The sequence below is a fragment of the Oncorhynchus nerka genome, unplaced genomic scaffold, assembly GCF_034236695.1.
Source record: "Oncorhynchus nerka isolate Pitt River unplaced genomic scaffold, Oner_Uvic_2.0 unplaced_scaffold_7___fragment_8___debris, whole genome shotgun sequence".
NCBI lineage: Eukaryota > Metazoa > Chordata > Actinopteri > Salmoniformes > Salmonidae > Oncorhynchus > Oncorhynchus nerka.
Genome location: NW_027040329.1, coordinates 221,611 through 235,178, shown reverse-complemented (window position 1 = coordinate 235,178; position 13,568 = coordinate 221,611). Strand labels below are relative to the sequence as shown.

Here is a 13,568-nt window from a genome sequence, read left to right as displayed (position 1 = left end):
TGTCAGTCAACGGCGTGGCTGAAATAGACAAATCCACTAATTTGAAGGGGTGTCCACATACTTTTATTTATACACAGTACATTCAGAAAGTATTCAGACCCCTTCCCCTTTTCCACATTTTGTTAAGTTAAAGCCTTATTATAAATGGATTACATTTTAAACAATTTCTCAATCTACACACAATACCCTATAATGACAAAGCAAAAAACTGTTTTTAGAAATGTTAACAAAAAAAAACACATACCTTATTAACATAAATATTCAGAGCATTTGCTATGAGACTCGAAATTGAGCTCAGGTGCATCCTGTTTCCATTGATCATCCTTGAGATGTTTCTACAACTTGATTAGAGTCCACCTGTCGTAAATTAAATGGATTGGACATGATTTGGAAAGGCACACACCTGTCTATATAAGGTCCCACAGCTGACAGTGTATGTCGGAGCAAAAACCAAGCCATGTAGGTTTACATTATTGTCGTCTGGCTCTAATCACAGTGGATACAAAGTAAATGTGATCTATACAAGCCCTGTTTTTACGAAACCTGTTCTGCTCATCTTCAAGTAAACCTGAGTCAACCTGTTGTTTAAGATACAAGAGAATAACTTGTAGACTGCTAAAAAGGCTGACACCTCTGTAATTTAATGGAACCTGTGGATCATTCTTTGATGACTTTGGGATTGGTTTAATGATAGACATGTACCAAGTTGAAGGGACGATACCATTTTCAAAACAGCTCCTCCATTCCTGTTGCTTTTGTCGTTTTTGCTTTATCAACAGCATTCAGGAATGAGTTTGAGGTGTATCGAGCCCTATACTTCTCAATTTTCAACCCATTCTTTATGTTGGGTCATTTCATCATCAAACACAGATGGTATATTGTTGCCTGAAAATAGGTTAGCAAAAATATTTCCCAGTTATTTAATACACAATTCTTCTTATGTTCGAGTTGATTCAGACGCACAAATATCATACCTCCAAGACATGTTAACCTCTCACCATTACAATAACAGAGGTGGTTAGCATTTTTGGGGGTTATGATATTTGTGCGTCTATCTTTCTCACTCATCATTATTCACAATTCATTTTTTATTTCACCTTTATTTAACCAGGTAGGTCAGTTGAGAACAAGTTCTCATTTGCAACTGCGACTTGGCCAAGATAAAGCAAAGCGGTGTGACACAGACAACAACACAGAGTTACACATGGAGTAAACAAACAAGCCAATAACACAATAAACAAGTAAATGACACAGTAGAAAAAAGAAAGTCTATATACAGCATGTGCAAAAGGCATGAGGAGGTCGGCAATAAATAGGCCATAGGAGCGAATATTTACAATTTAGCAGATTAACACTGGAGTGATAAATGAGCAGATGATGATGTGCAAGTAGAGATACTGGTGTGCAAAAGAGCAGAAAAGTAAATAAAATGAAAACAGTATGGTGATGAGGTAGGTAGATTGGGTGGGCTATATACAGATGGACTATGTACAGCTGCAGCGATCGGTTAGCTGCTTAGATAGTTGATGTTTAAAGTTGGTGAAGGAAATAAAAGTCTCCAACTTCAGCGATTTTTGCAATTCATTCCAGTCACTGGCAGCAGAGAACTGGAAGGAAAGGCGGCCAAATGAGGTGATTGCTTTGGGGATGATCAGTGAGATATACCTGCTGGAACGTGTGCTACAGGTGGGTGTTGTTATCGTGACCAGTTAACTGAGATAAGGCGGAGCTTTACCTAGCATAGACTTATAGGTGACCTGGAGCCAGTGGGTCTGGCGACGAATAGGTAGCGAGGGCCAGACGACTAGAGCAAACAGGTCGCAGTGGTGGGTGGTATAAGGTGATTTGGTAACAAAACGGATGGCACTGTGATAGACTGCATCCAGTTTGCTGAGTAGAGTATTTGTAAGCTATTTTGTAGATGACATCACCGAAGTCGAGGATCGGTAGGATAGTCAGTTTTACTAGGGTAGGGCATTCAGGATTATCCGTAATCATGGTAGCATCCACATTAATGTAGAAGTGTTTAAAAACATATTTTTATTTACAATAAAAGTGACTCCAAAAGGACACAATACATTATTTAACATGAATTTCTATTGGGCACAAAATAAATTGGAAATAACCCCCAAAAACAGCAAATGCATCCAACAAATATGTAGAGTCACAAGCTTGATATCGTCATTTCGTGCTACGAATATGGGACAAAATACTACACTTTTGATTACTTTAATACACATAAGTGAATTTGTCCCAAAACTTTTGGACTATGTACAAAACGTGCTGCAATTTCTAAACGGTTCAACCGATATGGATGTAAATACCCAAAAATTAAAGCTGGCAGTCTGCACTTAAACTGTTATTGTATAAATTTCAAATTCGAAAGTGCTGGAGTACAGAGCCAAAACAACAAATGTGTCACTGTCCCAATATTTTGAGCTCACTGTATGCCTTCACATTTTGTGTTACAGCCGGAAATCAAAATTGATTAACTATATTTTTTGTCTCACCCATCGACACCCAATACCCCATAACGACAAAGTGAAAACATGTTCTAAGACATTTTTGCAAATTTATTGAAAATGAAATACAGAAATATCTCATATACATAAGTATTCACACTCCTGAGTCAATACATGTTAGAATCACCTTTGGCAGCGATTATAGCTGTAAGTCTTTCTGGATAAGTCTATTAGCTTTGCACACCTGGATTGTACAATATTTGCACATTACTCTTTAAATTATTCAAGCCCTGTCAAGTTGGCTGTTGATTATTGCTAAACAGCCATTTTCAAGTTCTGATTTAAGTCAAAACTGGAACTAGGCCACTCAGAAACATTCAATGTCATCTTGGTTATCAACTCTAGTGTATATTTGGCCTTGTGTTTTAGGTAATTGTCCTGCTGAAAGGTGTCTCCAAGTGTTTGTTGGAAAGCAGACTGTGGACTTCAGGAAACAGCAGAGGGAACACCCCCCTATCCACATCGATGGAACAGTAGTGGAGAGGGTAGTAAGTTTTAAGTTCCTCGGCGTACACATCACAGACAAACTGAATTGGTCCACCCACACAGACAGCATCGTGAAGAAGGCGCAGCAGCGCCTCTTCGACCTCAGGAGGCTGAAGAAATTCGGCTTGTCATCAAAAGCACTCACAAACTTCTACAGATGCACAATCGAGAGCATCCTGCCGGGCTGTATCACCGCCTGGTACGGCAACTGCTCCGCCCACAACCGTAAGGCTCTCCAGAGGGTAGTGAGGTCTGCACAACGCATCACCGGGGGCAAACTACCTGCCCTCCAGGACACCTACACCACCCGATGTCACAGGAAGGCCATAAAGATCATCAAGGACAACAACCACCCGAGCCACTGCCTGTTCACCCCGCTATCATCCAGAAGGCGAGGTCAGTACAGGTGCATCAAAGCTGGGACCGAGAGACTGAAAAACAACTTCTATCTCAAGGCCATCAGACTGTTAAACAGCCACCACTAACATTGAGTGGCTGCTGCCAACACACTGACTCAACTCCAGCCACTTTAATAATGGGAATTGATGGGAAATGTATAATATATCACTAGCCACTTTAAACAATGCTACCTAATATAATGTTTACATACCCTACATTATTCATCTCATATGTATACGTATATACTGTACTCTATATCATCTACTGCATCCTTATGTAATACATGTATCACTAGCCACTTTAAACTATGCCACTTTGTTTACATACTCATCTCATATGTATATACTGCACTCAATACCATCTACCGTATCTTGCCTAAGCTGTTCTGTACCATCACTCATTAATATATCTTTATGTACATATTCTTTATCCCCTTACACTTGTGTCTATAAGGTAGTTGTTTTGGAATTGTTAGCTAGATTACTTGTTGGTTATTACCGCATTGTCGGAACTAGAAGCACAAGCATTTCGCTACACTCGCACTAACATCTGCATGTGACAAATAAAATTTGATTTGAACCAGGTTTCTTTCTAGGATTTTGCCCTTTGCTTAGCTCTATTCCATGTATTTTTATCCCCCCCCAAATCCCTAGTTCTTGCCGATGACAAGCATACTAATAACATGATGAAGCCACCATGATTGAAAATATTAAGAGTGGTACTCAGTGATGTTTGCCCCAAACATAACACTTTGTATTCAGGACATGAAGTTAATTTCTTTGCCACGTTTTGCAGTTTTACTATTGTGCCTTATTGCAAACAGGATGCATGTTTTGGAATATTTGTATTCTGTACAGGCTTTCTTCATTTCACTCTGTCATTTAGGTTAGTGTTGTGGAGTAACTACAATGTTGATCCATCCTCAGTTCTCTCCTAGCACAGCCATTAAAATAACTGTTTTAAAGTCAACATTGGCCTCATGGTGAAATCTCTGAGCGGTTTCCTTCCTCTGCGGCAACTGAGTTAGGATGGAAGCCTGTATTTTTGTAGTGACTGGGTTATTGCTACACCACCCAAAGTCTAATTCAGGCTGTAACAACAAAATGTGGAAAAAGTCAAGGGGTGTGAATACTTTCTGAAGTCACTGTTGGTTATCATCAAGATTAGTTCACACAGACAATCTCCTGCCATGGCCTTGTGTGCTTTGGCAGCATAACGAGGACACACATAATCTTAAATCAAATCAATATGTAGTACCTAAGAATTTTCCCGAGTGGTTCCTTTTGAATCAGTAGAGTGATGATTGGCCTTGTCCTATTTTACCTGGCAGGGATTGCAAGGCACTCTAAAACTAGATGCTTGTAAGGACAACATTCCAACCACACACTGCAGCCCAAGAAGGCATGAGTCACTGGCATGAGTCCTAAGTGTGTGCCGTTCAAAGGGTGGTTCTGATCACAGTTCTATTCCTCTATTCCTACTGTACATGACCATCTCTCCCCATACCAGGACGTGTTCACTGGGGGGGGGGGCATGAAGTGGTGGTGCGTGAAGCCAATCAAAGTCCAGGTCCCTCCATGTTTCAGTTCGTTTTCTTCCATTTGGTGCCTAACAAACACAACCTTGAATCTGGGATAAAGCTTGAGGGACACAGCTGTTAAAGGGAGAGGAAAGCCTTCCATAAATCTATAGCTGTGACCGACAAAAAAATATCTTGGTCTTCTTTCGAACAATCGATTGGTCAACATTTTTCCATATATTGACACACCCTATGCGTTTTAATAAAATCAACTACATATGCATTGAGCTTGTCTGATGATTTAAGCGCACTCTTTGATGAAATAAGACATATTACTCATGAGGGAGCTACAGTGTCTTGCGAAAGTATTCACCCCAAGTCTCTTGGGGTATGTCACTATAAGCTTGGCACATCTAGCCACTGGGATTTTTGCCCATTCTTCAAGGCAAAACTGCTCCAGCTCCTTCAAGTTGGATGTGTTCCGCTGGTGTACAGCAATCTTTAAGTCACCCCACAGATTCTCAATTGGATTGAGGTCTGGGCTTTGACTTGGCCATTCCCAAGACATTTAAATGTTTCTCCTTAAACCACTCGAGTGTTGCTTTAGCAGTATGCTTAGGGTCATTGTCCTGCTGGAAGGTGAACCTCTGTCCTAGTCTTAAATCTCTGGAAGACAAACAGTTTTCCCTCAAGAATCATACCTTCTTTCATATGTTTGGGGAGTCTCCCACATGCCTTTTGGCGAAAATGACAAACCTAAAAAGTAACTTCTATTGCCATTTCCAACTATATAATAATAGCCAATAAAACAATTGCAGCCTGCAGGTAGAATAAAAAATAAATAAAATAATATCCTAGAAATCACATTGGCTATTTTTTATTTTATTTAACTAGGCAAGTCAGTTAAGAACAAATTCTTATCTACAATGACGGCCTACCCCAGCTAAACCCGGACGATGCTGGGCCAATTGTGTGGCGCCCTATGGCTATGCATGGCCTGTCTGCAACTTGAAACATTGTAGCAACTATTAACTTTGGTCTTGCCCAAAGCTGTGCTAGCAAACTTGCAACATTGTATAAAATATTCTGGCCCTCAGAGTTTCCAGCACCAGTGAGCTCTGGGACAGACACAGCTGTAGGCTATTTGAGCAAGGGATAAGAAGTAATCATTTTTTGATGTTTCCACTGGATAAGAGCATGACATTTTTCCCCTTCACGCTAAGTGGTTATCGAAAAGGAGAGCTGGAAAGGTTGTTCAAATACATAGAGGAACTATTGTCATTCTCAATGGATGTAAAAACAGACTTTGTTTGCTGTTTGTGGTGGAAAAAGAAGCTCCACAGCTTATTAGTGGTGGTGCGTGAAGCCAATCAGATCCACAAATGGGCACATTTATATGCCTACATTTGCACGCAGGCCTAGTTGCATGTAGGCCCTAGTTCTATGTGGGCATCCTTACTCAACATTGACAGGAGCGCTCCAAACAAAAGACAATGACTAAATTGACAAAACTCGTAGGTTGTGTCTCTGCAAACAACGTGTCCACTCCGAAAATTAGAATGGTAAAAGACTGAAATAAATATTCATATATTGAATTAAATTTTAACCTTAACCCTAAACACCCTAGAAATAGCATTTGACCCTGTGGGGACTAACAAAATGTCAGTTTACTAATCTTCTGGGGACTTCAAGGTCCCCACAAGTATAGTTAAAACACACACACACCTCAAATAGGTTTTAACACTAGCCTCTGTTTACCTAGTTCACTTCAATGTGCTTGTACATGTCTGGAAATGTGGGTGTGTGCATAGTGCACACTACACAGCCAATGTGCTCATAGATGGGTGTTGGAGGAAGAGTGACTCACTAACAGGGCTGAGTCAAATGTACTCATGCTAACAACAATATATGCAATCAATGGAGTGGACATGCAAGGAGAGGTAACAACATTTCACTCTTTTGGGATCTGAGTGGATAAATTTACATATTACCAAGCCATAAATTACATAACTTGAAGGTTACAAACTAATCAAGTTTCCCATCTAGGATTGGAACATAGGTTTAAGACGATGTATGTGTAGTGTATGGCTAGAGTGAAAAAGACTCACCACTGATGACTTTCGGCACACATAGGGTTCAGTTTTACGGCTTCCTCTCCAACTTTCTTCCCTGAGGGGAGAGAATGAGGAAATGAACAAAGCTACTGCAGGATAACACGAGCTCAGTATACACAATACCGGAAGCACGTTTGTTCACGTCATATACAGTATATACAAATGTATTAGGCATATATACGGTGCCTTCGGGAAAGTATTCAGACTTTTTACACATTTTGTTACGTCAGAGCATTATTCTAAAATTGATAAAATTGTATTTGTGGAGTTTCTCCCATTCTTTTCTGTAGATCCTCTCAAGCTCAGTCAGGTTGGAAGGGGAGCATTGCTGCACAGCTATTTTCAGGTCTCTCTAGAGATGTTCGATCGGGTTCAAGTCCGGGCTCTGGCTGGGCCACTCAAGGACATTCCGAGACTTGTCCCGAAGCCACTCCTGTGTTGTCTTGGGTGTGTGCTTAGGGTTATTGTCCTGTTGGAAGGTGAACCTTTGCCAAAGTCTGAGGTCCTGAGCACTCTGGATAACGTTTTCATCAAGTATCTCTCTGTACTTTGCTCCGTTCATCTTTGCCTCGATCCCGACTTGTCTCCCAGTCCATGCTGCTGAAAAGAATCTCCACAGCATGATGCTGCCACCACCATGCTTTACCGTAGGGATGGTGCCAGGTTCCTCCAGACGTGATGCTTGGCACTCAGGACAAAGAATTTAATCTAGGTTTCATCAGACCAGAGAATCTTGCTTCTCATAGTCTGAGAGTCCTTTAGGTGCCTTTTGGCAAACTCCAAGCAGGCTGTCATGTGCCTTTTACTGAGGAGAGGCTTCCATCTGGTCACTTTACCATAAAGGCCTGATTTGTGGAGTGCTGCAGAGATGGGAGAACATTCCGAAAGGACAACCATCTCCACAGAGGAAATATGTACCTCTAACAGAGTGACAATCAGGCTCTTGGTCACCTCCCTGACCAAGGCCCTTCTCCTCCGATTGCTTAGTTTGGCCGGGTGGCTAGTTCCAAGAATGGGCTTGGTGGTTCCAAACGTCTTCTATTTAAGTATGATGGAGGCCACTGTATTCTTGGGGACCTTCAATGCCCCAAACATTTTTTGGGGGGGGTGTCCTTCCCCAGATCTGTGCCTCGACACAATCCTGTCTCTGAGCTCTACGGACAATTCCTTCGATCTCATGGCTTGGTTTTTGCTCTGACATGCAGTCAACTGTGGCACATTATATAGACAGGTGTGTGCCTTTCCAAATAATGTCCAATCAATTGAATTTACCACAGGTAGACTCCAAATCAAGTTGTAGAAACATCATGAGCGCAGGAAAGAAGATCATGCTGCAGGCAGCATAGAGAAGAACTGATAATTGATTGTATGGCGCAAGAACAAATGCAATTAATTTATGTTATCGAGAAATCTTTGTAGAACCAAAACATGCACACAGCCTTTGCTCAACGAACTCTAACACAAATGTACGAATGTGCTTATCACCCTCACGCCAGTCAAGCAATGCATTCCACCAAGAGTCGTTCACAATGTAGTCCGGTTGCGGCCATAACTAGACCTCGGTTCAAATGTATCAATAAATAATCTGATTTGTATGCCTAGCAATTAACAAAATCTACATTGTTTAAAGCATACTTTTACAAGTCTCAGTCAGAAATGACAGCTTCACCAAGCCCCTCTTCGCCCTAACAAATGGGAGTCGTTGTCCCAAAAGCGTCAAAGCAGGCAACAAGCTTAGGTCCAAAATAATCCCATAGAAAGGCATTGGATTTATTTTAGACAGATTTTGGCGAGAGTCAAACCTCTCACTTCGCCTCTTCCTTTCTGCTCATGGTGAACAACATGAAAAAGAGGCTTGTAGAATAATGACTCTTTTGAGTTTTAAGTTAATCGTTCGTTGGTAGGGGGTCCTGCGTGCTCTGGACTAAAATTAACGAAAAATATTTATTTTGACTGAACGAGTCAAAAAGTCAGTAACAAGAGCCAAACTTCCCATCACTAGAAGCCAGGGGAAGTTCAATGGCAGAAATCAGCTAGAGGGGTGGAAACCCAGTGACGCCTCGCAACACGTCAAACAAATCACATGCTTTGCTTGGGCGGAACTCCAAGGGTGCTCACCAGACCAGTGCCGTAGCAGCAACAGTGCGTGCGGACTAAAAATGTTAACCAAATATGCGCTGGTGAGAAAACCAATGTGCTGCAAACGTTCTAATATGTTTTTGCAGCCAAGCTGCAGCAAGAGGGGAGAAATGGTATACAATGCTAGAGTGATTATTTGGCTGTGCAGGCTACCATGAGGGACAAGAAGTAGCTAGCCACAATGAAGTTCGTTTTGAGAAAAGTCAGATAACCTTGTATGATACATTGGTAAAACTAAACTCATCAAAAAAAGAAACGTCCCTTTTTCATGACCCTGTCTTTCAAAGATAATTCGTAAAAATCCAAATAACTTCACAGATCGTCATTGCAAAGGGTTTAAACACTTTCCCATGCTTGTTCAATGAACCATAAATAATTAATGAACATGCACCTGTGGAACGATTGTTAAGACACTAACAGCTTAACAGACGATAGGCAATTAAGGTCACAGTTATGAAAACTTAGGACACTAAAGAGGCCTTTCTACTGACTTTGAAAAACACCAAAAGAAAGATGCCCAGGGTGCCTGCTCATCTGTGTGAACGTGCCTTAGGTATGCTGCAGGGCAATATTTGCAATGTCTGTAACTGTGAGACACCTAAGACAGCGCTACAGGGAGACAGGACGGACAGCTGATCGTCCTCGCAGTGGCAGACCACATGCAACAACGCCTGCACAGGATCGGTACATCTGAACATCACACCTGCGGGACTGGTACAGGATGGCAACAAGAACTACCAGAGTTACACCAGGAACGCACATCAGTGCTCAGACTGTCCGCAATAGGCTGAGAGAGGCTGGATTGAGGGCTTGTAGGCCTGTTCTAAGGCAGGTCCTCTCAAGACATCACCGGCAACAACATCATCTATGGGCACAAACCTAACGTCGCTGGACCAGACAGGACTGGCAAAAAGTGATCTTCACTGATGAGTCGCGGTTTTGACTCACCAGGGATGATGATCGGATTCGCGTTTATCGTCGAAGGAATGAGTGTTACACCGAGGCCTGTACTCTGGAGCGGGATCGATTTGGAGGTGGAGGGTCCGTCATGGTCCTCCTCCCTCATGTGGTACCCTTCCTTGAGATGTTGCTTCAATATATTCACATGGTATTATGAGGAAATAAAAGTATCTATTTTGTGAAGTGCACCAGTCCCTCCTGCAGCAAAGCACCCCCACAACATGATGCTGCCACCCCCGTGCTTCACAGTTGGGATGGTGTTCTTCTGCTTGCATGCTTACCCCGTTTTCCTACAAACATAATGATGGTCATTATGGCTAAACAGTTGTATTTTTGTTTCATCAGCCCAGACGACCTTTCTATCTTTGTCCCCATGTGCAGTTGCAAACCAGTCTGGCTTTTTAATGGCGGTTTTGGAGCAGTGGCTTCTTCCTTGCCTAGCGGCCTTTCAGGTTATGTCGATATAGGACTCATTTTACTGTGGATATAGATACTTTGGTACCCGTTTCCTCAAGCATCTTCACAAGGTCCTTTGCTGTTGTTCTGGGATTGATTTGCACATTTCGCACCAAAGTACGTTCATCTCTAGGAGACAGAACGTGTCTCCTTCCTGAGCGGTATGATGGCTGCGTGGTCACATGGTGTTTATACTTGCGTACTATTGTTTGGACAGATGTACGTGGTACCTTCAGGCGTTTGGAAATTGCTCACAAGGATGAACCAGACTTGTGGTCTACAATTGTCTTTCTGGAGGTCTTGGCTGATTTCTGTTGATTTCCCATGATGTCAAGCAAAGAGGCACTGAGTTTGAAGGTACATCTACAGAAATACATGAAGCAAAGCTTGAAATACATCCACAGGTACACTTCCAATTGACTCAAATGATGTCAATTAGCCTATCAGAAGCTTCTAAAGCTTTTTTTTTTTTAATTTTCCAAGCTGTTTAAAAGGCACAGTCAACTTCGTGTATGTAAACATCTGACCCACTGGAATTGTGATACAGTGAATTATAAGTGAAATAATCTGCCTGTAAACAATTGTTGGAAAAATTACTTGTCATGCACAAAGTAGATGTCCTAACCAACTTGCTAAAAAAAAACAAAGTTGTGGAGTGGTTGAAAAACGAGTTTTAAATGACTCCGACCTAAGTGTACGTAAACTTCCGACTTCATCTGTATATAGATGATGTCGCCATAGTCTAGGAACGTTGACTGAATAATCTGCTTTCTACTATTTAGCGAGAGACAGGACCTAGTTCTATAGAATTACAATAAACTTTTTAAAAGACAGCTTTTCATCTATTCAGATGCTCAGATATTTGTAAGCCTCTTCCACATTTTGTTACGTTACAGCCTTAATCAAAAATAGATGAAATAAAACACATTTCCTCATCAATCTACACACAATACCTCATAATGACGAAGCGAAAACAAGTTTAGAAATTTTTGCAAATGTATTACAAATAAAAAATACCTTGTTTTTTACCTTTGTTCAGACCCTTTGCTATGAGACTCGGAATTGAGCTCAGGTGCATCCTGTTTCCATTGATCATCATTGAGATGGTAAATTCAATTGATTTGACATGATTTGGAATGGCACACACCTGTATATATAAGGTCCCACAGTTGACAGTGCATGTCGCAGCAGAAACGAAGCCATGAGGTCGAAGGAATTGTTCGTAGAGCTCCGAGACAGGATTGTGTTGAGGTAGATCTGGGGAAAGGTACCAAAAAAATGTCTGCAGCATTGAAGGTTCCCAAGAACACAATGGCCTCCATCATTCTTAAATGGTAGAAGGTTGGAACCATCAAGACTCATCCTAGCACTGGCCACCCAGCCAAACTGAGTAATCAGGGAAGAATTGCCTTGTTCGGGGAGGTGACCAAGAACCAATGGTCACTCTGACAAAGCACCAGAGTTTCTCTGTGGAAATGGGAGAACCTTCCAGAAGGACAACGATCTGTGCAGCACTCCACCAATCATGCCTTTATGGTAGAGTGGCCAGACATAAGCCACTCCTCAGTAAAAGGCACATGACAGCCTGCTTGGAGTTTGCCAAAAGGCACCTAAAGGACTCTCAGAACATGAAACAAGATTCGCTGGTTTTGAAACCAAATTGAACTCTTTGGCAAGAATGCCAAGCATCACGTGTTGAGGAAACCAGACACCGCTCATCACCTGGCCAATACCATCCCTATGGTGAAGCATGGTGGTGACAGCATCATGCTGTGGAGATGTGTTTCAGAGGCAGGGACTGGGAGACTAGTCAGGATTGAAGGAAAGTAGAACGGCGCAAAGTATAGAGAGATCCTTGATGAAAACCTGCTCCAGAGCGGTCAGGACCCCCCAACAGGACAACAACCCTAAGCACACAGCCAAGATAACGCAGGAGTGGCTTCGGGACAAGTCTCTGAATGTCCTTGAGTGGCCCAGCCAGAGCCACTATCTAACATCTCTGGAGAGACCTGAAAATAGCTGTGCATTGACACTCCCCATCCAACCTGACAGAGCTTAAGGGGATCTGCAGAGAAGAAATGGGAGAAACTCCCCAAATACAGGCGTGTCAAGCATCATACACAAGATTTGAGGCTGTAATCTCTGCCAACTGTGCGTCAACAAAGTACTGATTAAAGGGTCTGAACACTTATGCAAATGTGATTTCAGTTTATTTTTTAAATATATTTGCAAAAATGTCTAAAATCCTGTTTTTGCTTTGTCATTGTGGGGTATTGTGTGTAGATTGAGGATTTTTAAAATCCATTTTAGAATAAGGCTGTAACGTACCAAAATGTGGAAAAGTGAAGGAGTGAATACTTTCCGAATGCACTGTTCATATGCTTAAATCATCAGTTATTTTTATGGACTCTAGAGAACATACTTAGTTTTACCTACATTCAATACTAATTTCAGGTCAATAAAGTTTTTCTGTAATACAATGGCAAACTGTTCCTAAGTTTGTACACTCAGTGTTTATGCCATATGATAAGCTGCAAAATTCATTGAGATAGCTGATACAACGACAATCAAATTAAACATATTGGAGATAATATTTAGAAGATAAATATTCAACCTGAAATAGGACACTGGCCATTGGCCCAGTTTTATTGGAAGGCATTCTAATTGGTCTAATAGGGCTGGGTTATAAACTACATCCTGTCCCTTTGTTCACTGGTAAGAATCACAGGAGAGAATCCCTGAGGACAGGGGAGAAACATCCATCTACCATAACATCTATGATTTATCCTCTTTGAATAAACCTCTTTCCTCCTCCTGATTTGCTTTGGGGTCTGTGGTAAATAAGAACATCAACTAGATCTTACAACTAGACAAAAAGGACATTTTAATTTGAGAATACAACACAGAAACACAGACAGAACCACTTCCCCTCTTTATTGCAGGATTGTGATATGTGATTGATCAACATTGACA

The 13,568-nt window shown here is 41.5% G+C and overlaps 1 protein-coding gene across 7 annotated transcripts in view; it reads right to left on the bottom strand.

The window, feature by feature from the left end:
* Positions 1-13,568, bottom strand: part of LOC115113364 (regulator of microtubule dynamics protein 2-like) — a 51,552-nt gene that overhangs the window by 13,556 nt on the left and 24,428 nt on the right. For all 7 annotated transcript variants that reach the window (XM_065016512.1, XM_065016508.1, XM_065016507.1 and 4 more), the window contains one exon: positions 7,035-7,095. In XM_065016512.1, coding sequence (XP_064872584.1) covers positions 7,035-7,095 — 61 coding nt within the window. The remainder of the gene's footprint in view (positions 1-7,034; positions 7,096-13,568) is intronic.